At 44.0% G+C, this 25,744-nt stretch overlaps 1 protein-coding gene across 2 annotated transcripts in view; it reads right to left on the bottom strand.

The window, feature by feature from the left end:
* Positions 1 to 1,807: 1,807 nt before the first annotated feature.
* Positions 1,808 to 25,744, bottom strand: part of fat2 (FAT atypical cadherin 2) — a 143,973-nt gene continuing 120,036 nt past the window's right edge. Inside the window, exons 25-29 of one of the 2 annotated variants that reach the window (XM_085788951.1) lie at positions 21,439 to 21,592; positions 17,753 to 17,852; positions 17,511 to 17,662; positions 16,055 to 16,335; positions 1,808 to 2,335 (exon numbers count right to left, since the gene is read on the bottom strand). In XM_085788951.1, the coding sequence (XP_085645077.1) occupies positions 1,809 to 2,335; positions 16,055 to 16,335; positions 17,511 to 17,662; positions 17,753 to 17,852; positions 21,439 to 21,592 (1,214 nt within the window). In that variant the 3' untranslated portion in view covers position 1,808. The remainder of the gene's footprint in view (positions 2,336 to 16,054; positions 16,336 to 17,510; positions 17,663 to 17,752; positions 17,853 to 21,438; positions 21,593 to 25,744) is intronic. The other variant, XM_085788952.1, reaches the window with a different exon arrangement.

Raw genomic sequence — 25,744 nt, 5'->3', positions numbered from 1 at the left:
GTTTTTTGTTTTTCTAACACGCTGCAAACTGCACAACCAGCTCCACCAACACAAGCAGCACTTCTTCGTCTTTTTATCTGTTAGTTTGCACATTTACACCATTTAAAATGGCTGCATAGACGTTTTTTTTTTTTTTTTTTACCCGCCGCTGAGAAATGGCTCAACATTAAGTGTTTCTTTTTTTTATCAATCGGTGACGGCAACAGAACTCGATCACAAACACTAACCTCTCCTCTAGAAAGAAAAAAGAAAAACACTGCGATCTCACTCACACCATTAACGCTCACAGAATTTACAGTCAAAGTTATAATACATCGACTTCACAACTAACTGTTTATGGCTTTCATGATTTCTTTTTCTGCTTTTGCTCGAGGATCCAGCCTCTTTCTTTGTGACAGACGGCAACAATAAACAACATTAAGCTGATTAATGAGTCCTGTGAAATGTTCATCCTGCATGAAATGTGCTTAATTTTTTTATTTTTTTAAACCCTGTGTGTTTTTCTTTTTTCTTTTGGTTCGTTTCCAAAACACGAAAACACAAAACACTCAGCAGGAGAATGTGGACACGATAAAAACCTCGCTGGTTATTCACCTTTTCATTCAACACAATAAAACCTTTTATCAGGATTTCATCACAAAGACATTTTCTGAATGTCACACACCGGCCACTGTCATGGTAACCGTGTGTTCAATCACATCACACCACACGCTGCACAGTATCCATACCATTATCAATGCTTTGGCAGAGCTGCAGATGTGTGTGTGTGTGTGTGTGTGTGTGTGTGTCAGACGTGACTGAAATGCAGCAGGTGTCGTTTTGCCGCACGTGTTTGTTTGGACGTCGGTCGACTGAAACGAAACAATCCTCAGCCGGGTCGATAATAATAATAATAATAATACTGTTCTATACGATTTCACAACCCTGTGTTAAAACGAGACATAAAAACATGAACTTGTGCTGATGAACTCTGTGCGTTCACACCAAAAAGCTTCCAAAAAACGTCAAAAACGCCGGAAGTCAATTCGTTTTCAGTGAGAGCCCGGCGACACTGAGCCAAACCAAAAGCGTCATCTGGCGTCACCGCGCTTCCAAAGCGTCCAAAGCTTCACCAGACGAGAAGTTGAGCCCTGGTTAAAGCAGAAGTAAGCGATCCGGTGGTTTTGGCTAACTTCCTGTCAGCCGATGGAAGTTTGCAGTCCCCGCCCTCGTCCCTACGTCACCAAATTCACGCGCATCCCTTTGGCTGCACACACAGAGAGGACCGCCCCTTTATGCCGTTCTCTCTCCTCATTGGATAAAGGTTGTAGGATACAAGGAAAGTTTTCTCCTCGGCTCAGAGCAGAGCAGAGTGACTGACAGACCCGTGTTTCAGACCAAACACTCTATGTAAGTGATTCCCGTCAGAAGATATAACTATTTAAGACTTATATTAACACAAATATTCTGCTTACTTCTGCTTTAACTTTAGGGTAATTAGCTGTGACGCGGTTCGGCGGCAACCTGTCAGAATAGAGACGTCCTTCAGCTCCTTTTTTTTTGGTCCTTCGGCTCCCCAATGACCAGCGCGATCGAACTTTGGCGTCAGTCACGTGACGAGCGACCAAAAGCGGCTGAAAATATTTGCCGTTTTGGAAGCGGTCTTGTCTGAAGCGCACACCCTCGAGCGTTTTTTGACGACGCTTTGGAAGCTTTTGGTGTGAACGTGAACGTGAGGTATCCTGAGTCCTGAAGTCTGGCGCGGCGAGGCGAGACGACGCTGGTTTTTAAAACGTTTCATCTTCATCGGCGAGGAGGAAAAGCGTGGATTAAAACATGACCTCCTCGCAGCTGCCGTAGTCGCTGCCCACCATGCTCGACCCGTCGTAGCTGCGCTGGTTCTGCGGCCGCGTCTGAGGCTGCGCTGCGTTCAGCTCGGGCGGCGGCGGCGGCAGCGGCAGCGGCGGGTCGGGCTGCTCGGCGTAGGACGGCATGGCCACGCTGAGCCGCATGCTGAGCCTCTTGTATCCCGCGGAGACGTTGTCCAGGCTGCGGGTGTGGTGGTGGTGCTGCTGGCTGCTGGGGTAGTAGCTGATGGCCGTGTACTCGTTGGGGCACTGCGAGCTGGGCAGCGGCACGCCGTCCGGCCCCAGGAAGTCGTCCAGGTTCTGGTTGCTGTAGCACGGCGGCAGCGGCGCGCGGCGGTCACAGCGGTCCAGGGGGAACGGGAAGCCGCCGAACCGCGAGTTCCTGCGCGACTCCATGGTGGCGGTGGAGTAGGTGTCCTCCACGATGTCGAACTGGGGGAACTCCTGCACCGAGGGCCGGCCGTAGTAGTCGGGGTCGGCGGGGTAAACTGAGGAGAGACGACAGAGAGAGAGAGACGGCAGCGTTAGTATTATTATTATTATTATTATTATTATTATTATTATTATGAACTGAAGGAAACAGGCTGCAGTTTAATCTGGATTAAAGATGTTCAATACTGGACTGTTGTCAAAGGGATAGTTCAACATTTTGGCAAATTGGCTCATTGCCATAATCCCTATAGTCATAGCAGTAGGTTCGTTACCTTTAATTGTCGGTGCAAGCTATTTTTAGAACGGCGGAGCAGAGCCGTGAGCTGCTCAGAGCTACGCTACGGAGGCTCATGGGATTTCTTGGTTTCCCTCATCAAACTCATCAAATACACAATCCAACAACTCCAAAACGCTCTGGTGGACAAGTTGTGACCTGCACATTCACCACGCTATGAGATAATAACACAACGTTACCAGACAGAGTTGTTTTAGAGGGAAATTCATGCAAAACCACTGATGCACGTTGCCTTCATGGACAGTTTTTCATCAAGCAGTCTCTGTATTTACCTCTAAAACAACTCTGTCTGGTAACGTTGTGTTATTATCTCATAGCGTGGTGAATGTGCAGGTCACAACTTGTCCACCAGAGCGTTGTGGAGTTGTTGGATTGTGTATTTGATGAGTTTGATGAGGGAAACCAAGAAATCCCACTAGCCTCCGTAGCGTAGCTCTGAGCAGCTCGCGGCTCTGCTCCGCCGTTCTAAAAATATCTTGCACTGACAAATCAAAGGAACCAATCTTAAAATCACCGTCAGTTTTAAAGAGTTCAAAAAAAAAAAAAAAAAGGAGACGCTGATCTAAGTTTCCCACCGTGTGATGATCATCAGCTCTGAGACGGAACAAACGGCTCTGATCGACACTCGTCGTCAGCGAAGGATTAATGCTAATAAACAGTGGGACAGCTGTTGCCGCACCAGACGGATTTGAGCGGGGTTTTAAAGAAAGCTTTAACGATTTGCATATTAAATCCTGAAGTGTAGATTTGAAATGGTGTGGATTTGATCAGCAGAGCCGGAGGAGGAGGAGGAGGAGGAGGAGGAGGAAGGAGGAAGGAGGAAGGAGACGTCTGCAGAAACTAAATGTCCTCCAGTGAGTGGACGGCAAGACGACAGACACTTCTAACGACAGTGGGAGCAGCAGAATAATCTGGGATAAACTAACATTAAGACAATTCAAGGGCGACCTTGATGATAACCTCCTCCAGCTTCTCCTCCTCTGGCCCCGTGTGTTTCCTTTATCATTCAAATTTCCTCCTGAAACTATAATCTCCAGCTAGAAACACCCTAACCCCTCGAAACACTTATTAGATGATACATTTCAGAGCTTAATCCTTAAGAAGAAGTAAGAAGTTCAACCCAGGAGACGTTGAAAAGCCTCTTGTGCAGATGTAACAACAGGAAGAGAAGCAGCAGCAGCAGCGCGGTGTGAACTCAGGTTGTCGACAGCGACGGCGACCTTGCAGCGATTCACACTCGAGTTGTTTTTTCCTTTCAGAGCCTTTTCTGCCTCCGTCACTTTGTTCTCTCTGTGTGTGTGTGTTTGTGTGTTTGTGGACAACACGGGCGAAGAAATCCACATTGTTCCACGGTTCAATGAGGGAGGCAGGAAACATGGCTACACACACACACACACACACAACACACACACAACACACACACACAACACACACACACACACACACACACACACACACACACACACACACACCTGCTGTAATCATCAGTGGGAAGCGGCTCTAACCCTTTTGTCAAACCGAGTTGGCCGACAGTCACAAAACCTCTCGACGACGCCACGCTGCTCGATCGGCGCCGAGAGCTTCAGTCAGTTAGTTGATCATTAACGACGAAAAGCGGCTCCTGTCAGTTTGACGCCACTTTAAATTCTCTCTCGCTGGGGTTTAAATCCTGATCGGACAAAACAAACAAATGTGAACTGGAAGAGGAGGTTGGCATGTTTTTATTTTTCCATTTCCCCCTAAATAAATCATTGGATACGACATTTTTATACGACGTTTACATTCTAGGAAGGTTTTAGAATAGGGATGTCATTATGCATTAATTCATTTTACAACACTATGAATGTGTAAAATCAAATATAGTCAAAATATAATCACATTACTAAATATTTTTTCGTCTAACAAATGACACACTAACTTTTCAATTCATATCAATTCAGCGTTAGGTAAATTGTCATGAACGTAATTTAACCCAGTAACTGTGCATTTACTTTTACTTTGGCGTACACAGCCGGGTTACGACAAAAATTTTTTTGGAAAGTATTTAGGAATCTTTACGATTTATTAATTGTAGCAGTTAATACCGTGATTAATTATGAAAACAAGTAATCGTGACATCCCTACTTAAAGCAGAAGTAAGTGATATATTTGTGTTAATATAAGTCTTAAATAGTTATATCTTCCGACAGCAATCACTTACATAGAGTGTTTGGTCTGAAACACGGGTCTGTCAGTCCCTCTGCTCTGCTCTGAGCCGAGGAGAAAACATTTATCGTATCCTACAGTTTTTATCCAATGAGGAGAGAGAACGGCATGCAGGGCTGTGTGTGCAGCCAAGGGACGCCGTGAATGTGGTGACGTAGCGACGAGGACTGTTATGGTGCGTTCAAGGAAACTCGTATTTTTCCGACCGTGACGTCGTACCAGTTCGATCTGGTACGAGTTCACGGGTCGGAAGTTACGAGTGGCCGTTATAGTGACTTTCACCGGTAAAACAGGTCGGAAAAACACGAGTGGGTTGCCTGGAACACTACAAAGTCGTAAGTTGTGACTTGAAGCTGTAATTTACGATTTCAAAAGCCTGCCTGGAACGCAGCATTAGCGAAAACGACCGGACCACTTACTTCTGCTTTAAGAAAATAATGTTTGTATCACAACTGAGACTGAGGTTATTGAATAATAATTAACCCAGGATTCAAGTTATTTTGATTTCTCTTTAAAGAGACGACGAGGAGTTTTAGAAAGTGTTTTCACACTACATTTCCTATGAGCCTCTGCGCACGGTGTAAGTCTTGGACCAGCGCAAGACGGACGAAAGCGAAAACATTTGCCAAGAATGTTTTAATTGATCAAGAACGAAAGTCGGAGGTTTGAAGACGATCAGATAGCGTCGTAGTTCCGACCATAAAACGGTGATTCGGCTGCGTTATTCCCATGACCCGTCCAGGAAACCGAAAGTAGGAAATGCTGGGTGAGTCGACCACTAAATAATAATAACAAAATAACGATAGAGACAAAACGATATATTTATGGAAAATGGACCCATTAACAAGTGTGGGTAACGTAGATTCATCCACATTAATATGAGACTCTTTTATAACCAAATACAAACTCCTCGGGGTCTCTCTAATTATATAAACAGGTTTCCAAAAAAAAGTTGAAGTACTGTTATGTTAACTTACTACGACAGGATCCAAAGGAGGAAAAACTCACAGTCTGACAGGAAGAAGTGCAGCATCGACATCAGAAAACACAAAGAGGATCTGAAGGATTAATTTCCTGCCCTTCATCCCAAAATCTTAAAACTAACAAGACCGACACATTAAACAGTTTGTTCACACACACACACACACACACACACACACACACACACACACACACACACACACACACACACACACACACACACACACACACACACACACACACACACACACACACACACACACACACACACACACACACACACACACACACACACACACACACACACACACACACACACACACACACACACCAACATTAAAACAGGCTCCTGCTGACTGACACGGAGTCACGGAGAATACTGAGCAGACTCCAGCTGCTCCAGAGGTGAGGCAGAGAAAACTAGACGAAGTGACACAGGAAGAAAAGAAGAAGAAAAAAAAAAGAAGAAAATAAAATTCAACAAAAGCTTAATCCCATCTGCCATAGCTGAACTAAATAAGACAATGAAAAGAACATAACCAGGGGGAATGCACATGTAAATGTGGGGTGCGGGGTCTTATGTCCTATGTTTTTTATGTTCTTATGTCTCTATGTAATTGAGGTGTATGAAATGTGGGAATGTATGTTAATGTATGTAAGTTGCCTCTTCTCGAGGCCGCTCTGTACGAAATGGTGAAAACAATTTTCCTTGGAAAGGACAAATAAACTCATATATCTAAACTCATCTATCTAAGTTACAGAGAGAGAGAGAGAGAGAGGAAGGAAGAAGAGAGGAAAAGATGGAAAAACAAAACGGAGGGAAGAGGAACAGACAGGTGGAAAGTAACAACAGATCAGAGGTTTGAGGAATCTGAGGGAGGAAGAAAAGATGGAGGATGTGAAAGAGTGATAGAGGTCAATGGAGAAGGAATAGGAGATGAGAAGAGTGTTTTCACTATAATGATTTCTCCACATCTTCAGTCTTCACTCATTTCTGTGATGTTGCAGAAACTAGAAGCGCTGCAGTATAAGTGCATTATTTAGATGTTTACAGTTAATGAACTGTCCTTTTACAAAACATTATGAACAACCTGAATTTCTTGAGAAAAATTTGTGCAATTTTAACAATATTATGTCTTTTCTGTCTTCTATGTAATTTTCACACACCCTCTGCCGTGCCGGTGTTGGCCCATGGGCCGCACTTTTGGCACCTCTGGCCTGTACAAATGTACAAATTAAGTCGAATAGATGTAGAAGAAACTCGATTTCCAATCACATCATCTGGGTGTCTTAGTCGGATTTGGAAAAGTCTGGTATTAGTCATGTTTTAACGTGTTTACGTGCACTTAAATCGTCCAGATTTAGTCGGATTGAGGCAATAATATTGGTGTATATTGGTGTAACACGTCTAATAAGGTAAAACACCTTCATGTTTCCTGGCTGAGTTCTTTTTATTCTTCTTTGCGGTGTCACTGCCAAATCACCGAAATGCAAAAAACGTTGCCACTTAATTCTGTGGATTTATCTTCTTCTGTATCCCCTGGACTCACATTAAAGAGGAACCACTTCACACTCTGTGTAGAAGGAACAGTGAGTAATAAGTCAACAGGAACATGGGTATTTTAAGTTCTATAGACAAGATTTCAACATAGCTGCTGTTTCTACACAAGTTAAAGAACAAACGTGTCTCAGCTCTGCCACCGGCTGCAACTTCACTCTGTTCACTTTGTCATTTTTTACTCTAAGCTGAGGATCGGGGTTTCACCTGGAGCTCCGTTAAAATATTCTCCTATGCAAATCTAATGTTTTTAATTGTTAAGGTCTTTGCACTTTACGGAGGGAATGATAAATATTTGCTGCCTCCGAGCCTCGTTTCTACAATTAATCTGAGAAACGGAGCATGAACGGGAAAATTAAAACCATAACTAGTGTCAGATGATGCACAGTGTGTGTTCAGTTACAGCGGCGGTGGGCGGAGTCAGGTTGTGTTCAAAGAAACCTGAAGACGTGAAAAAAGGAGGATTTGTTTATGAAAAAAATGAATTATGGATTATTATCTTATTATCTGTCAACATTCATCCCCCTGCAGTTTTTTTTTTTTTTTGGGGGGGGGGGGGTTGAGCTAAGGTATTAAAGGAATAGTTCACTAAAAAATGAAATTCAGTCATTATTGACTCATCCTCATGCTGATGAATACTCCAGAGTAGTTTTTTATTCCTCAAAGTGCATCTGGAGACCCGGGAGGCCGGTTCGTAGTCCAATGAAAACTTAGTCCAAGAGTCAATAGGGCCTGACACAAAAACGTCCATAAAACTACACAAATACCTTGAAATATTCCTCTACACTGCTCGTCCACTGCAATCCAAGTATCCTGAAGGGATATAGTCTAGAGTTTACCCGAAAAATGTCCTAAATTACGTTATTTCCAGTAAACTCTGGACTATATCCCTTCAGGACACTTGGATTGCAGTGGACGAGCAGTGTGGAGGAATATTAAATGGTTTTTGTGTAGTTTTATGGATGTTTTTGTCTCGGGCGCTATTACTCTCATATAAAGTTGTTTGTTGGACTACGAACCGGCCTCCCGGGTCTCCAGATGCACTTTGAGGAATAAAAAACTACTCCGGAGTATTCATCAGCATGAGGGTGAGTCAATAATGACTGAATTTCATTTTTTTTGGTGAACTATTCCTTTAATATTTTCCCTGCTGGCTGGCTTGCTTGCTTGTGATTGGACGCCTGCGACAGGTGAGTTAGTCCTCGGGGGTCAGTAAACCGAGGCCGTCCCGTCCCGTCCGCCTTTGACAGGAGAGTTGTTGGACGACAAGTGAAGAACGACAGGAATGTGTCCTTTACTCCGAGGGAGAAGGTCAAGCAGATGAACGACCTGCCAGGCTGGTGTTGCCGGGGGAACGATGGCATGACGAACGAACGCCAGATCTGCCTCTCCCTCTCTCTCTCTCCGTCTCTCTTCATCTGTCTCGTGAACATAGCTGTGAATGTATGACTCACGGCTGTATTGATCTGCTACATGAAAGGAGGAAAAAATGCTGCACACAAAAGAGGAGAGAGAGAATGTCAGGAAGGCAAAGAAGGAAAGAGAGAGGGAGGAACAAAAGAGGAGGAGGATGGAGAAAGAGACAAATAGACTGTAGAGAGGCAGAGGGAGGGAGGGATAGATGAAGAGGAGAATGAGAGAACAACAGAAAAACAAAAAGTGAAAAGTAAAGAGAGAGGAGGAGGAGACGAGAGCAGAGGAATGTGAGAAGGAATGAAGATAATAACGACCTCATGTAAAAACACTCGTCTGTGTGTGTGTTTTTATTTTTTATCTCCACCTGTTTATTATTCTTCTCTTCCTTCCTGACTCTGTTTTTCATTTGTTCGGTGTTTGAAGAGCTGAACCCTGTCGACTCACCTCACACACACAAAAACCAATTAAACCAGTTACACTGTTGCATCAGCGAGCTCCTCCAGCTGTTACATACAGCTGTGAGTGAGTATTCACCACTTTATTGATCACACGTCATCATCAGTCATCATTATGAAATGTCAGAAAGATGATCAATGATTTGTTTACAGTGGGTACAGAAAGTATTCAGACCCCCTTCAATTTTCCACCATTTGTTACATTGCAGCTTTATGTTAAAAATACAAAAAAAATCATTTTATTCAGCACAAACCCAGAATTGTAGACATGTTTGCAAATTAATTAAAAAAGAAAAACTGCAATATCTCCTGAATAGAAGTTTTCAGACCCTTTGCTGTGACATTTTCATTTGAGACTTTCCAAATCATGTCCAAAACTATTGAATTCAACTTAACTGGACTCAGACGAAGGTGTAAAACCGTCTCAAAGATGAATAAAAGAAATTGAGGACACTTCAACGACCTGTTCAGGTGATATTTCAGTTTTTTCTTCTTTAATTAATTTGCAAAACTTTCTAAAATTCTGGGTTTGTGCTGTCATGTGCAGATTGATTAGGAATAAAATGAATTTTTCCGATTTTAACATAAAGCTGCAACATAACAAATGGTGGAAAACTGAAGGGGGGTCTGAATACTTTCCGAACCCACTGTAAATATCCAAACTGTACAATCTGGGCTGCCTCAAAAGACTGATTGATAATAAAATGTTCATCAGCCATTGACAGTTATTGAAATAAATAAAGCTTGTAGATTATTTTGTTGAGAAACAGTCGAGAGGAATTTATAAAAGCACACACAGACACGACAGAGAAAGACAAAAGAGAGGGATTTGAAGAGGTAGACAGGAGGGAGGAGAGTGGGAGGTTGTTACATGTTATAGAAAGAGAGGCAGAATATAGACGGAGTGGCACAGTAAAAGAAAAAAACAGGAGTGAGATATGAAAGAGGAGAGAGAAGCAATCAGAGGAAAGAAAGTGGAAAATAAAGACGCGGAGAGATGAAACAGAGAAATCACTTTATTTCCTGATGTTATCGCATCTAATCGGCCTCGTCTATGAATGTTTCATCTTCCGCGGTTTAATCAGCGCCGCGTGTTGACGGGCAGCCCGGTGTTTTTCCCATGATGCACCGCTGCACATGACAATTTAATAACTCAATTTCTGCGGCGACCTTGAATGACTGACTCACTCGGCCTGTTGACCTTTTGTACCGAGGTGCGACTTCACACAACACAACGGATATGTTTTTTTGTTTTTTTTTTTACTCCACTGCATCCCATAATGACCTGATAACAGTGTGTGTGTGTGTGTTTGAACGTTTACTACATCGAAAAAAACACACAATCTGCTGCTTTCTGCAGCATCGCACAGTCACACTGGAAACTCAATCATCTCCAACACTGTTTGCTTCTTCTGTCACTGACAAATATTTTCTTTTTGAAATTGACAGATCTTTTTTTTTTTTTGTAAATAGTAATTCACAGAAAACAGCAAAACTGTCTAAGTTCCCAGAGAGTGATATCTTCAGATTACACATCTGTCCACCCGACCAGGACAAAGCTGTAGACTCAGTTCACCATGATGCAGCAGTAAAACGGAAAAAACTCACCTCTGAGAAAGTCAATGTAAAAAATGTCTTAACCCTCCTGATGTCCACCTGCGTCAAGGAAGGCAGGAAGGAAGGCAGGAAGGACGAAGGGAAAGAAGGAAGGGAGGAAGGAAGGAAGGACGAAGGGAAGGGAGGAAGGAAGGAAGGACGAAGGGAAGGAAGGAAGGAAGGAAGGACAAAGGGAAAGAAGGAAGGGAGGAAGGAAGGAAGGACGAAGGGAAGGAAGGAAGGAAGGCAGGAAGGACAAAGGGAAAGAAGGAAGGGAGGAAGGAAGGAAGGACGAAGGGAAGGGAAGGAAGGAAGGAAGGAAGGAAGGACGAAGGGAAGGAAGGAAGGGAGGAAGGAAGGAAGGACGAAGGGAAGGGAAGGGAGGAAGGAAGGAAGGACGAAGGGAAGGAAGGAAGGGAGGAAGGAAGGAAGGACGAAGGGAAGGGAAGGGAGGAAGGAAGGAAGGAAGGACGAAGGGAAGGAAGGAAGGAAGGCAGGAAGGACAAAGGGAAAGAAGGAAGGGAGGAAGGAAGGAAGGACGAAGGGAAGGAAGGAAGGAAGGCAGGAAGGAAGGACGAAGGGAAGGGAAGGGAAGGGAGGAAGGAAGGAAGGACGAAGGGAAGGAAGGCAGGAAGGACAAAGGGAGAGGAGGAAGGAAGGCAGGAAGGACAAAGGGAAAGAAGGAAGGAAGGCAGGAAGGAAGGACGAAGGGAAGGAAGGAAGGAAGGACGAAGGGAAAGAAGGAAGGAAGGCAGGAAGGACAAAGGGAAAGAAGGAAGGGAGGAAGGAAGGAAGGACGAAGGGAAGGAAGGAAGGAAGGCAGGAAGGACAAAGGGAAAGAAGGAAGGGAGGAAGGAAGGAAGGAAGGACGAAGGGAAGGGAAGGAAGGAAGGAAGGAAGGAAGGACGAAGGGAAGGAAGGAAGGGAGGAAGGAAGGAAGGACGAAGGGAAGGGAAGGGAGGAAGGAAGGAAGGACGAAGGGAAGGAAGGCAGGAAGGACAAAGGGAGAGGAGGAAGGGAGGAAGGACGAAGAGAAAGAAGGAAGGAAGGCAGGAAGGACAAAGGGAAAGAAGGAAGGGAGGAAGGAAGGAAGGACGAAGGGAAGGGAAGGGAGGAAGGAAGGAAGGAAGGAAGGACGAAAGGAAGGGAAGGGAGGAAGGAAGGAAGGACGAAGGGAAGGGAAGGGAGGAAGGAAGGAAGGACAAAGGGAAAGAAGGAAGGGAGGAAGGAAGGAAGGACGAAGGGAAGGGAGGAAGGAAGGAAGGAAGGACGAAGGGAAGGGAAGGGAGGAAGGAAGGAAGGACGAAGGGAAGGAAGGCAGGAAGGACAAAGGGAGAGGAGGAAGGGAGGAAGGACGAAGGGAAAGAAGGAAGGAAGGCAGGAAGGACAGAGGGAAAGAAGGAAGGGAGGAAGGAAGGAAGGAAGGACGAAGGGAAGGGAAGGAAGGAAGGAAGGAAGGAAGGAAGGAAGGAAGGAAGGACGAAGGGAAGGAAGGAAGGGAGGAAGGAAGGAAGGAAGGAAGGAAGGACGAAGGGAAGGAAGGAAGGGAGGAAGGAAGGAAGGAAGGACGAAGGGAAGGGAAGGAAGGAAGGAAGGAAGGAAGGAAGGAAGGACGAAGGGAAGGAAGGAAGGGAGGAAGGAAGGAAGGACGAAGGGAAGGAAGGCAGGAAGGACAAAGGGAGAGGAGGAAGGGAGGAAGGACGAAGGGAAAGAAGGAAGGAAGGCAGGAAGGACAAAGGGAAAGAAGGAAGGGAGGAAGGAAGGAAGGACGAAGGGAAGGAAGGAAGGCAGGCAGGAAGGACAAAGGGAAAGAAGGAAGGGAGGAAGGAAGGAAGGAAGGACAAAGGGAAGGAAGGAAGGGAGGAAGGAAGGAAGGACGAAGGGAAGGGAAGGGAGGAAGGAAGGAAGGACGAAGGGAAGGAAGGCAGGAAGGACAAAGGGAGAGGAGGAAGGGAGGAAGGACGAAGAGAAAGAAGGAAGGAAGGCAGGAAGGACAAAGGGAAAGAAGGAAGGAAGGACGAAGGGAAAGAAGGAAGGGAGGAGGGAGGGAAGGAAGGGAGGGAAGGAAGGGAGGGAGGACAAACGGAAAGAAAGAAGGAAGGCAAGAAGGGCAAAGGAAGGGAGGAAGGAAGGAAAGGAGGAAGGACGAAGGGAAAGAAAGAAGGAAGGCAGGAAGGGAGGAAGGAAGGCAGAAAGGGAAAGATGGGAGGAAAGAAGGAAGGGAAAAGAGAAGGAAGGGAGGGAGGGTAGGGAGGGAAGAAGGATTGTGGAAAGACAGAAGGGAAAAGGAAGGAAAGAAAGATGGAGGGAGGGAACAGATTCGTTCTAGGAAGGAAGAAGGGCGGAAAGAAGGAAGGAAAGAAAGATGGAGGGTCAATTGGATCAAAAGAGGGGAGAAGAAGAAGTAAGGACGAAGGGAAGGAAGGAAGGAAAAAAGGAAGGAAGGACGGGAAAAAGGATTGTGGAAAGAAGGAAGAGAGAAAGGAAGGAAAGAAGGAAGGATGGAGGAAGGGAACAAACTGGGTCAATTTGACCCAGAAGGACGACAGGACGGTTAACATCACACTATATCAGTAAATATCAGCGTGCACAAAGTGTCACGTGTGATTTACGAAAACTGCGTGCGCTGCCGACTTCGGTGTTAAACAGGCGTGGTGTTGATATTTCTGACGCCCTGATTTATTCCTGTTTTATAGGCCTCGTCCTGCCCACTTTACGACATGGAGAGAAGACGGCCAAGAAGTGGGACTTAAAGGACAATTCCAGGCGAATTCAACTCAGGGGTGTATTTTCATATCATTTTAGGTCTAAAAGAATGAATCTGAAGATTTTCAGTTTAATCGCTCCTGTTTTGCGGTAGTTGCGTCTGTCCGCGCATCGCCACGGCAGCAATGAATGGGAGTGGATGTAAGTTCCGCTGCTTAGACTGTTTACATCCCTCAAAGCCGCATTTTTTTTCCACAGACAGCATCAGATGGCTACTCAAACATGCACCGAGAAGTTTATTTACTTCAAGCAAGCCGACATGTTTGTAAAACTAGATCTAATTCAAAGTCTCCCAGAGTCTCGCGCGAGACCCAGTTGCCGTGCTCGGTGTGTTCAGGAGCAGTGGGAGCTACCACTTGTGTCATAAACACAGGAATATCAACTCTTTACTTGCTTCAAGTAAAAAAAACTTCTCGGCGCATCTTTGAGTAGCCATCTGACGCTGTCTGTGGAAAAAAATGTACACTTCAAGCAAGTAAAGAGTTGATATTCCTGTGTTTATGACACAAGCGGTAGCTCCTACTGCGCCTGAATACACCAGCACTGCAACTTCGGGCTCGCGCGAGACTCCGGGAGACTTTGAATTAGATCGACTTTTACAAACATGTCGGCTTGCTTGAAGTAAATAAACTTCTTGGTGCATGTTTGAGTAGCCATCTGATGCTGTCTGTGGAAAAAAAATGCGGCTTTGAGGGCTGGAAACAGCCTAAACAGCGGAACTTACATCCACTCCCATTCATTGCTGCCGTGGCGATGCACGGACAGACGCAACTACCGCAAAACAGGAGCGATTAAACTGAAAATCTTCAGATTCATTCTTTTAGACCTAAAATGATATGAAAATACACCCCTGAGTTGAATTCGCCTGGAATTGTCCTTTAACTGACTTTCACTGCAACAGGGAGAGGGTAAATATCTGAATATTATTGAGTTATAGTTGGTAATCCTGTTCAGAAACATGTTTTGTTATACTGGGTGAAATGGCCCTTCTATCCTGAGAGTCAATACATTATGTTTTCAGAAAAAGGAACGAAAATAATCAGAACTCTGTGGCAGCTGCAGGGCTGATAAAACTCTGACCAATCCATGCTTTTCGCTCCGAGAGCAAAAAAACCCAATCAGATGCCTTCATGTCTAGTTCTGCCTACGTCCAATCAAGCTGCCATGTCTCTCTCCTTCCTCCTGCTTGCGTGACCAGAGTCTTCACCTACGTCCGCGGAAAAGCCACACTCTGAAGTCTGAGGAAAGGGGGCTGGGACTTTTGACCTGTGTGTTTTCGAAATGCAGCCTGCTAGAAGCGTTTCTCCAGAATCTCCAACCCGACCTTTAAGAGAGTGATAGTATTTGTGATTGATACAAGCGTCATCACTGGTGGATGGAGGCTGCAGACGCACGTGGTCACCGATGACGACGTTAGGAAACCCAGAGATCTCATAAAATGTTCTTTTAATCACAGTTTGCTGATCATCAGTGTCTGGAAAATTATAACGCCGGGGACACACCGGACGTGGCAGCGCCGCGAAGCGCTGAGAAGCAGAGCCAGTTTCTTTTCAGCGCCCATGTTAACCGCTTGTGTTCACCTTCGCACCTCTGCTGTTGTTTCGGCGTCTGGTCTATTCTGTGCGCGAGCCGCGTGCAGGAAGTCAGACAAAGAAACACAAGAGAACCAGGTCAATTTTCAAAATAAAACACTGCGACTGACAACTACGATAGGCCAGTGTGTGCGTTTGTAGCCTGTTTGTGTTTATTTATCTAAACAGAGCACGAGAGCACGAGAGAGATGAACACACACTGGTGTGAACAGGAGGCTCCGGCTCACACGCAATTTTCATTTTTCACAGCTGATGAATGAGCTGAGTTAAGTTTTCAACACGGACTTGATGAACCTGTGGCTATATACTCGTATTTATTTATATATTTATTTATTTCACTAATTAGAACAGCAATAACATGAAATCTGGATGGCTGTATGATCTATCAACAGGCCTAACTGTGCGTTCACACCAAAAGCTTCCAAAGCGTCAAAAACGCTTGAGGGTGGGCGTCAGACAAGACAGCTCCCAAAACGAGAAATATTTTCAGCCGCTTTGGCCGCTCGTCACGTGACTGGCGTCAAAGTTCGATCGCACTGGTCATTGGGGAGCCGAAATACAAAAAGAAGAAAAAAAAGGCAGCCAACGGACATCTCTATTCTGACAGGCTGCCGCCGGTTGCCGCTGAACCGCCGCTGTTGACGCTCTGGACGCTCAGTGTCGCCGGGCTCTCATTGAAAATGAATTGACTTCCGGCGTTTTTGACTCTTTGGAAGCTTTTGGTGTGAACGCACAGTAATGATCCCACACAGCGTCCGTCCCACATGTTCTACGCTGGTTCAAAATGTGCGTACGTCTGGTCGGAGCTGGCGTGAGATTGTTGCGTACGTTACACTCACGTTCAGATTGATAAAAGCCGATCCATGGTGAAACCATCCTAGCATCTCACACACACACACACACAAACCCACCTTCGTAGTCCATGTCCCAGTGGTTCTTCCTGATGGAGTCGTTGTCGGAGTTGGACGGCGGCCTGGCGGGGAGGTTGGGCGCCACGCTGCACACCACCGGCCCCTGCGTCTTCACGGAGGAGACCCCGCCTCCCGACGAACAGATCTGGCTGCGCGGGCGAAGAGACCTGAAGGGCGTGTGGTCGAGGTCGTTGGTGGGACCGACCAGCGAGCTCATCTCGATGGGATGGAGCTCCTGGTGCTCGGCCTTCAGGCTCTTGGCCAGACTGGGCTGGAAGTAGCTGAGGGACACGGAGAGGAGACGATTATTACTGGATTCACTAAGTCTTAACTCTCAATTCAGATCAGAGTTTTTGTTTGGGTGTTCAGTCACATTAACTTTTAAAATAAATAGCGGTATGTCAGAGTGGTGGGATGTCGGAATGACAGCATGCAACCCATCCTATTATAATCAATAAAGTTATATTTGATTTAGGTTTGGCCATCCTACTGGTTATAGAAATTAATTCACATTTATGATTCATGCTGGTATGCTTAAAGTCAGTGTTGCTCTGATGGTCCTAATGTGTTTTTTTTTCTAATTAAGACCATCCATTTTGGTGGTTTATTACATAATGCACCAAATTATTACATTTTCTTCATAAAAAAGTGCAACACCCGCAATTTGTAATAACTGATGCAAAATGTAACAACTTATTACAAAATGCGGCAAAGTTTATTACATATTGCGTTCAAGATTTTTATTACAAAATGCGGTGGTATTACATAATGACGTGAAAATGTATTGCATTATGCGGCATTATTACATAATGCGGTGTTATAGACCCACATGAGCAAAACAAGTTCACTTCTTTCTGCCCCCTTTCATTCAGAGTTGCATTTTTTGTTTTCTTTTTTCGATGAATGAAACAAATAAACTAAACAAAAAGAACAGTAACAAGGACGTCAGGCATGAATGAATGATGAATTTTTTGAAATTTCGCTTTTATTTCCAAGCGTCTGTGCAGTGGAAGCCAGAAAATGTCTGAGCAGCTGCTGAGGAGGAAAACAAATTAAGAAAAAGAGAGACTAACTTTGTAGTTTGAGGGTTTTTTTGCAGTACTTTGGCTGCAAATTTGGCACAGTGTCCTCCTCTTTGTCTGAACTTAATTTTTTGTTGTTGTTGTTGTTGTTTTTTTTTTAGATTTTTAGCCTTTTTGTTGTTACCTTTATGTTGTTTCTTGTGCATCGTGTAGGACAGTTCTTGTTGGTGTGAGTGTGTGCAATTTTTATCTATATGTTGGACAAGGGATGTGTGAAAATCAAAATTGTGACAGATGTCAATGTAAAGTGACATAAAAGTCGCATCACACTTGGGTTGCACTGAAAAAAAAATCTGATCTGGGTCTGATTTGATTCTTCACACCACTTCAAAAACTTCTATTTAGGCACAAAAAAATGAAAACGTCACTCTTACCCGTTGGAGTCCTGGACACAGACCGGCTTCTTCTTCTTCTGCTGGACGTAACGTTTCCTGACGCAAATGAAGACGCCGACCAGGAAGAGCAGCCCGAGCACGCTGGCGCTGATCTCCATGATTTCCACGTAGCCGATCATCGGACTCACCTTCTGGACGACAGAGGGATTCAGTAGGAAACAGATGTAAAACAAAACAAAACAAAGTGTGACATTGATGAAGTATGTGAGGCTCTGACTGACCTGTTGCAGCGGGTCGCAGTGCAGCGAGCCGTCAGTGACCTTACAGCCGAAGCCTCCAGGACAGGCGTCAGGCGAACACACGTCCAGCTGGTTGTGGCACCTGCAGAAGGAGAAGGAGGAGGTTGGATGTGAACATTTCCTCATTTGAGGAGCTTTTAATATGATCCTGGACCCCAGTGGGCGCTATTTAAAGACCCCCTCCCATGAAAATCGTGTTTTTCGTGCTTTTCACATGTTCCTGTGGCAAAATTGCATTACTGAGTTTTTCTGCCTTCAAACTGCTGTGAACCAATGGCAGACGCAAACTGGCCGTTTCAGGGAGACTGGAGCTGATGTGTCACAGCTCCAGGGGAGGGCACTAGTGCTACAAGCTCCCGCCCCGCTCTGCATCTGGCTCAGAGGTGAAAGGCTTGACAGCTCGGTGTAGCTGTCAAGGTATAACAGGTATAGCTCACCTGGTAGAGCAGCTTGGAGCTTAGAGCCAGTCTGGGATCAAATCCCAGTGTGCAGTTTTACGCTAAACGTGCTGAATAGGTAATTGTACAATGTCCAGCTGTGAGAGAGGGGGTGGCTGGGCGGGGCAGCGCAGTCTCCGCCCACCCTCCAGAGGTGCATTGCTAATGAGCTGCTGGTGCTGTGCAGAAGAAGAGCCCTGAGAAATGGCACAGGTTTTTGATTTTGGCTAAAAACTTCATAATCACAATTTAAAGACCACAGAGAATGTTTTAAAATAACCAAAAAGGGTCGCGGGAGGGGGACTTCAAAGAGCTGCATAGTGACGCATTCAAGGAATGCTAAAATAGTGATAGTCGATTTTTGTACTTTTTCGGTTCCTGGGTGAGACAACTAAAAATGTCGACTTCATCCATACGGACCTACACATTTCCATACGGACCTACACATTTGAAATTTCCAAATTCCATTGTTTTTCCAGACTTCTCTGTAAAAAAATTCAAATGATTTGTGATATTTGAGTAAATAGATGTGTATCATACAATAAATCATACAATTAATCATTTATTTTCATTATTCGTGATGTGTATGTCATTATGTAACCAAATCATTTAGAGGAGATTGTAGCTAGGCACAATAGCGCATACAAAACAACTCTGCCTGGTAACGTTCTGTTATTATCTCATTGATCTCGTTTGATGAAGGAAACCAAGAAATCCCATGGGCCTCCGTAGCGTAGCTCTGATCAGCTCACGGCTCTGCTCCACCGTTCTAAAAATAGCTTGCACCGACAATTAAAGGTAACGAACCTACTGCTAAGACTATAGGGATTAAGGCAATGGGCCAATTTGCCAAAAATGTTGAACTGTCCCTTTAAGAAAAACTGAAGAAGGTTCAAAACTTTACAGGAGAAACTGGAACTATTAAATGCATAATCAATTCACCTATTATTAAAATAATTAGTTATTGATTAACTGATTAAGTGTTTTCTCAGTCATGAAGCTGGATGGCTGATCTCCTGTTTCCTCCTCGGCCGAGCAGCAGTGAAGGTTAAACTCGGCTGAAGATACTGAGCGATGTTGTAGCAGTTCTCCACCCGGAGGACCGACAGGCAGCGCTCTGATTGTTGCTGCTGCTGCTGCGATACTAACAAAAACCTATTATTTAGTTTTACATAGCGCTGCTGCTGCCTCATGTTCAGCTCTACTCGCTCATTTCCCAGGCGGTGGATTCCCTGGATCTTCTTCCTGCAGCTTCACAGCCAAACACAACTTTCAATAATGTTTTTTTAGTTTGTTTGTTTTTTTTTGGTGGAAGATGAGCTTTTAGATTTTGGAAAGAGAAAATCTGATGAAGTCCTGTATGTGTTTTGATGGATGCCTGCTCCTGCCGATGCACTGCGGACTTTTTAGAGGAACATTTTCCTGCTGCTGCTTCCGATGCTGATTAAAATGTGACGCACATGTTATGATAATTATCAGACCACATCAAACATAAAGCATCTATCTCTTGCTTTACAAGTCACAAAGCAAACTCCCACGTCCTGCAATTACAATCCACCAACGGTCATTTTTCATTCACGGGAGTTAATCAAAACCCCCCACCTGCAACACGGGCCGTGGTTAATACCCGCGAGGAGCCGCCGCGCAATTCCACAGGCGGCCTTAATGAAAGGAGGAATATGCAAATGCAGCTGTAATTTCGTTTGAACGTGACTCTTCTCTTTGGTGGCCGGTGGTGGTGTGAGCAGAATGAAACTACTTCCAATCTCATACACATGCAAATTCAAGGCCGTGCATGTTGGTTTTCAGGTTGGGAACATGTTCTTCAGTGGAAGTGACGCTGCATTTAATCAGAGTTGTTCTGGATTCTGTGTTTATCTGGCCCCGCTGGAATTAAGATGAGACTTCTCCACATTTAATTATGATCGCTTCATTTCCCTTCGACGACTACCACAATTTTATAGTTACACTGGTCACCGGGCCAATACACAACACACAACACACTGCGCTGGTTCAGTTCAGCTGTCGGTGCTCACAGTGTTTACACCAGTGTCTTGTTTTGTGGATCAGTCATTTGTTTGCCCACAATGCACTGTGGTACGCTGAGAGTTGGTGGTTTGAATAATCTGTATCATATCTTTTCATTTTCATCAGAACGGTCTGGAGACACTAAATCAGACAGTAAACCTCAGAACCAGACTAAGCTCCAGATGAACGAGTGCTAAAGGGGACATATTATGGAAATCTCACTTTTTGAAGGCTCTTTAACATATATTTGGGTGTTTGTTTTGCCTTCCGGCCTCCAAAATGTGAGAATTGACAAAAAAAAATCTATAGTTTTCAGGCTAAAACCTAAAATTCAGTACTGTATCTCCAAAATTGAAATATTGCAAAGGAATTTTTTTAAAGCATTTTTAATATAGAAATGTTAGCCTTCTGAAAACTATGTCCATCTATATGCACTCAATACTACAGGAAACTACAGGAAATTAAATTGACTTTTCCGTGATATTGTAATGTAATTATTTGTTAATGGTGAGCACCCCCCCCCCAGACAATTCCTCTCTTTTTTGGTCCTGACCCGTTTGCATCCCTGATTAATCTTGATGGAAAAATGAGTAAATGTGACTTCCTTTGTTCAAATGTTCCTATTTTATACATTGTAAAATGAAAGGGAGAGTAATAGCTTGGAGAATATGTTAGCACAATTGTCCAAATACATGTTTTTGTTTTGTGTGTAATGGTGCTGAAATGACTTTCTATGTTTCTCCCTGATAAAAAACAAAGAGAAGTTCACAGATTTTTATAAGAAAATGTTTCATGGTGACCAGATGGCTGGTCTGCAGCCATTATTTGAACTTATTTTATGCTTTTTTTGTTGTTGTTCTTCCTTTTCTTCTTTGCTTGGATACATACCGGTATATTATCTAATTTGTGAAAGGATTTCTTGAAAAAATGGGTAGATAACATAACTTTGCTTCTTTCTGCCCCATTTCATTCAGGAGTTGCATTATTTTTACTTTTTTTAAAATAGTTTTATTTTCTTTTTTCAATGAATGAAACTAATAAATAAACTAAAACTAAATGTGTGGAAAAGGGGCATAATATGTCTTCTTTAACAGCTCTGGAGGGATTAACTCAACACAGATGTTTAAGCAAAAGAACATGTTTGAAAAAGGCCGTACAAACAGTGAATACATGCAGTGTGTGTGTGTGTGTGTGTGTGTTTACCTTGCATCGGCGTTGTCCAGCGAGCAGTTGCACATGTAGCCGTGATCCTTGGGCACACACACCCTGCCGTGGTCACATGGCTGCGAGGCACACGGGTTGTCGGCCAGTTCGCAGCGGGCGCCGTGGAAGAGTCCCGAGCACCTGCAGCGCGGCTCTGCAGAGTAAACACAACGTCTGAGACAAGAGCCACTGATCAAAGCCACGGACAGATCTCCCCTACGGGCAGCCGCAGAATCAAAGCAAAGGTCAAGCTGATCTAAGACAGAACACCAGAATGTGTGTGTGTGTGTGTGTGGGTGTGTGTGTGTGTGTGTGTGTGTGTGTGTCTGTGTGTGTCTGTGTTTGATATTTGGAGAGAAAAATCTGTCTAAAATACTTGAACACTGGTCAACATGTCGTTTTCTTCTTCCTGCTGAGAACCCGTCAAACACAGAAGCTGCAGACGAGACAGACGTCGAGTCACTGTCGCTGACTTTAAAGGGATAGTTCAACATTTTGGCAAAGTGGCCCATTGCCATAATCCCTATAGTCTTAGCAGTAGGTTCAGTAGGTCGTTACCTTTATTTGTCGGTGCAAGCTATTTTTTAGAGCGGCGGAGCAGAGCCGCGAGCTGCTCAGAGCTACGCTACGGAGGCTAAAGGGATTTCTTGGTTTCCCTCATCAAACTCATCAAATACACAATCCAACAACTCCAAAACGCTCTGGTGGACAAGTTGTGACCTGCACATTCACCACGCTATGAGATAATAACAGAACGTTACCAGACAGAGTTGTTTTAGAGGTAAATACAGAGACTGCTTGATGAAAAACTGTCCCTGAAGGCAACGGGCATCAGTGGTTTTGCATGAATTTCCCTCTAAAACAACTCTGTGTGGTAACGTTGTGTTATTATCTCATAGCGTGGTGAATGTGCAGGTCACAACTTGTCCACCAGAGCATTGTGGAGTTGTTGGATTGTGTATCTGATGAGTTTGATGAGGGAAACCAAGAAATCCCATGAGCCTCCGTAGCGTAGCTCTGAGCAGCTCACGGCTCTGCTCCACCGTTCTAAAAATAGCTTGCACCGACAATTAAAGGTAACGAACCTACTGCTGTGACTATAGGGATTATGGCAATGGGCTGGCCAATTTGCCAAAATGTTGAACTATCCCTTTAACATTTTATATCGTTATTCAACAACATGCGAGGAGAAAACCACCAGAGAAGAAACAGGACGACTTGGCACTTCAGAACCAGTTTTCACCAGTTTGATCACGCGTCCGCCTGCAGGATCCTTCTGCTTATTAGCTTTCATTGTATTACAGTCATTTGGTTGTGATGGTTGTGTCCAGAGTCTGACACTGACACACACACACACACACACACACACACACACACACACACACACTGAGTCCACTGTGCTGCTCAAGGACACGTTGACACTTAAGGCCGATGAATTGAACCTCTAACGGCAAATAATGGCCCATTTCCTCCAAATAACAATAAAGTGTTTGTAAATCTCTCAACGTGTCGCTGCTTGTTTAACAACATTAGCTACAAGGTCGACGTCCAGGGGCCAGAGGGGGGCGTACCGGTAATCTGCATATCTGTATTGGTGTGTGTGTGTGTGTGTGTGTGTGTTGATGAAACAGAAAACTACAGGAGTGAAATGTCATAAATGTTTCTGTAGCAGTCAAACCTAATGGTATCAACAGGTGAACTCACTGCAGTAGAGATGTCACGATTATGGATTTTATTGGTACGATTACGGTCGGAGAAATAGTTACGGTATCACGATTATCATGTATTAATGGGAAACGTATATTTGTGGGGTGCGGGGTTTTCTTTGTGGGTATATAAATGCGGGAATGTATGTACTATGGTTGAGGAAACACGCCTGTGGTCTTTTTGATGTCACGTTTGTAAAATGACAGATTTCCCGAGGCTGTATGGAAGGTGGAAACAATTATCCTGAAAAGGACAATAAATCTTAATCTAATCTAAGTAATTTCACAACACTATGAATGTTGAATGTGTAAAATCAAATACACTCAAAATATAACTACATTACTAATTATATACACAAAACATTTGAAGTATCTATTAATATATGATCAATTACTAATCCTCAAGGGATGTTTGAAATATTCAAGTCATTAATTGTCATCTATACTAAACGTTTATGTTCATTTTAATGCTTTTTTAAAATTGATTACAAATGACACGCTAACATTAAAATTCCTACCAATTCAATGTTACATTAGGTAAATTGACATTAACGCAATTTAACCCAGTTACTATAAGATTAGCTTTACTTTGGCATACAAAGCCAGGTGGTGACACCATGGATGTATTATATTAACTGGATACCGGACCGGAAAATGGCCGCCGTTCATTTCAATGGAAGTTGCTCGCCTGGCGCATACGCCGAAAAAGTTTCTGACTTCCGGGTTTACTTCCGCGTTATGCGGCCCATAGAGCATGCGCAGTTGAGTCACCCCCCATAATGCTTTGCGGTCTCCCATCATGCCCTGGGGCAATGAGAACGAGCAACCGCCGTTCTAGTTTTGGCGCTGCGCGTTCATGTATGTGTTACTTGTGGATTTAAGGAATGAGTAATAAGACTTTCACAGGACTCACACGGACTTTAAAACAAAGATAATGATTTAAAAAGTAAGACGGCTGATCGTAGGTTTACTACGGTCGTTTATATGATCGTTAAATCGTTTTGACAGTTAATTAATATACATGTTACACTGAAAACGAGTTATAGTCCGAACCTGTAAACTTAAATCACAATGGAAAATAAATCATAATTAACTGTATTTTTGTTAAACATGACAGAGATGACCACAGAACACCTCAAATAATGTAATGAGGCTTTACTCTTACCTTTTTTATATTGAATAGTATATTTAACTTGCTGCACAGTTCACCAGTTGTACAGGACGTTGGTGGAGGTATTATAAGCTTAGTCACACGTGTTTTATTTTTATCAACCACAGCTGTGATTAAAGAAAATTAGAGCTCTTTGGCAAATGCATCTTCCTTTTAATAATTGTCTGTACTGGCTGTGTTCATAGTTTCATCATCATCATCATTAAGCCTTCAGGTGGATGAGACTCTTTGTAATTCAACAGTTTAACCTTACAATATTTCCACAACACACAGAATATCAGTGTCCACTAAATACAGCTGTTACAGAACCAGACATTTGAATTAAACACGATGCCCCAGACACAGTTGCAGATGTTGGATTTGGTAGAAGAAGAAAAAAGTCACAAGCATGTTTGTTTTTTTCCGAACAATTTAATAATATGATGAGTTTAAGTGATCATTTAGCATACTGACACTGAACAAACACACACTGACGACGGTGAGGAGGAGGAGGAGGAGGAGGACGTCCATGGTTCTTCCTCCGGCCCCGGTGAAGACGGGGAGCCGCTGCACCGTCAGGACACCACGACACACACTGATGGAGGAGTCTGGACAAGTCTCGGTTTACATTTTACCACCGTGGCATTAATTAAGCCGTAAAATAAATTAACGTGAACGAAGCAACAGGTGTTGAACATCAGCCGCGATGAGACACTGTTGACACAGACACACATGATAATGACTTATCAAGCTAAAATGACTGAAAAATATGAGTTTTACAGGAGCAGTAATGTAAAACAGTCCGGTTTCACGTCAGTAAATGCAGTCATTACGAGGCGATCTCATCAATTAAAACGTTACGTTTAAGAATACGAGTTGACAAGAGACTAATAACAGACATTAACTATCATAAAGTTAAATTAACTCGATGTGACCAGACAAAAACTCACCTTTGAGCCGTGTTTTCCCACTTTTCTGAGTGATTTTAGCACCGGACAGCGTCTCCTTAGTTTCAGGCATCCTCGGTCCCGAGACACACACGACCGCGCACTGCTGGTGCACGGACACAGCCGTGACGTCACGGCCAGAAATGAGACTTTTCTGTGGCTTTTCTGGCCGTTAGAAAACATTTTGACGGATAAAAAGTCCATGACTTAAAAATATAGAATACAAAGATTAGTAATTAACGGAGGTTACAGCTGGAGGTGTCCTGTGAACAGTTTTACAGGCTTCTCTTTTACTATTGCGGTCTATGGGAAAAATCCTTTCTGGGCCGCATGGGATTTTTTGTTGCAGTACCACGGGTGGCCACTGGGAAAAATCGGCGTGCCTGCTGAGAGGATTACAGGGGGGCTGGGTGACACATATTAGATGTATTTTCTCCTTTAGCTGCTTTTTTTTTTTGCAGCATGTTTTATAGGCTGACGAGCCGTCGTCCACTTAAAGTTAC

The sequence above is a fragment of the Trachurus japonicus genome, chromosome 10 (genome assembly GCF_045865225.1).
Source record: "Trachurus japonicus isolate A0001 chromosome 10, Traja_1.0".
NCBI lineage: Eukaryota > Metazoa > Chordata > Actinopteri > Carangiformes > Carangidae > Trachurus > Trachurus japonicus.
This window is presented reverse-complemented; position numbering and strand designations above follow the sequence as displayed.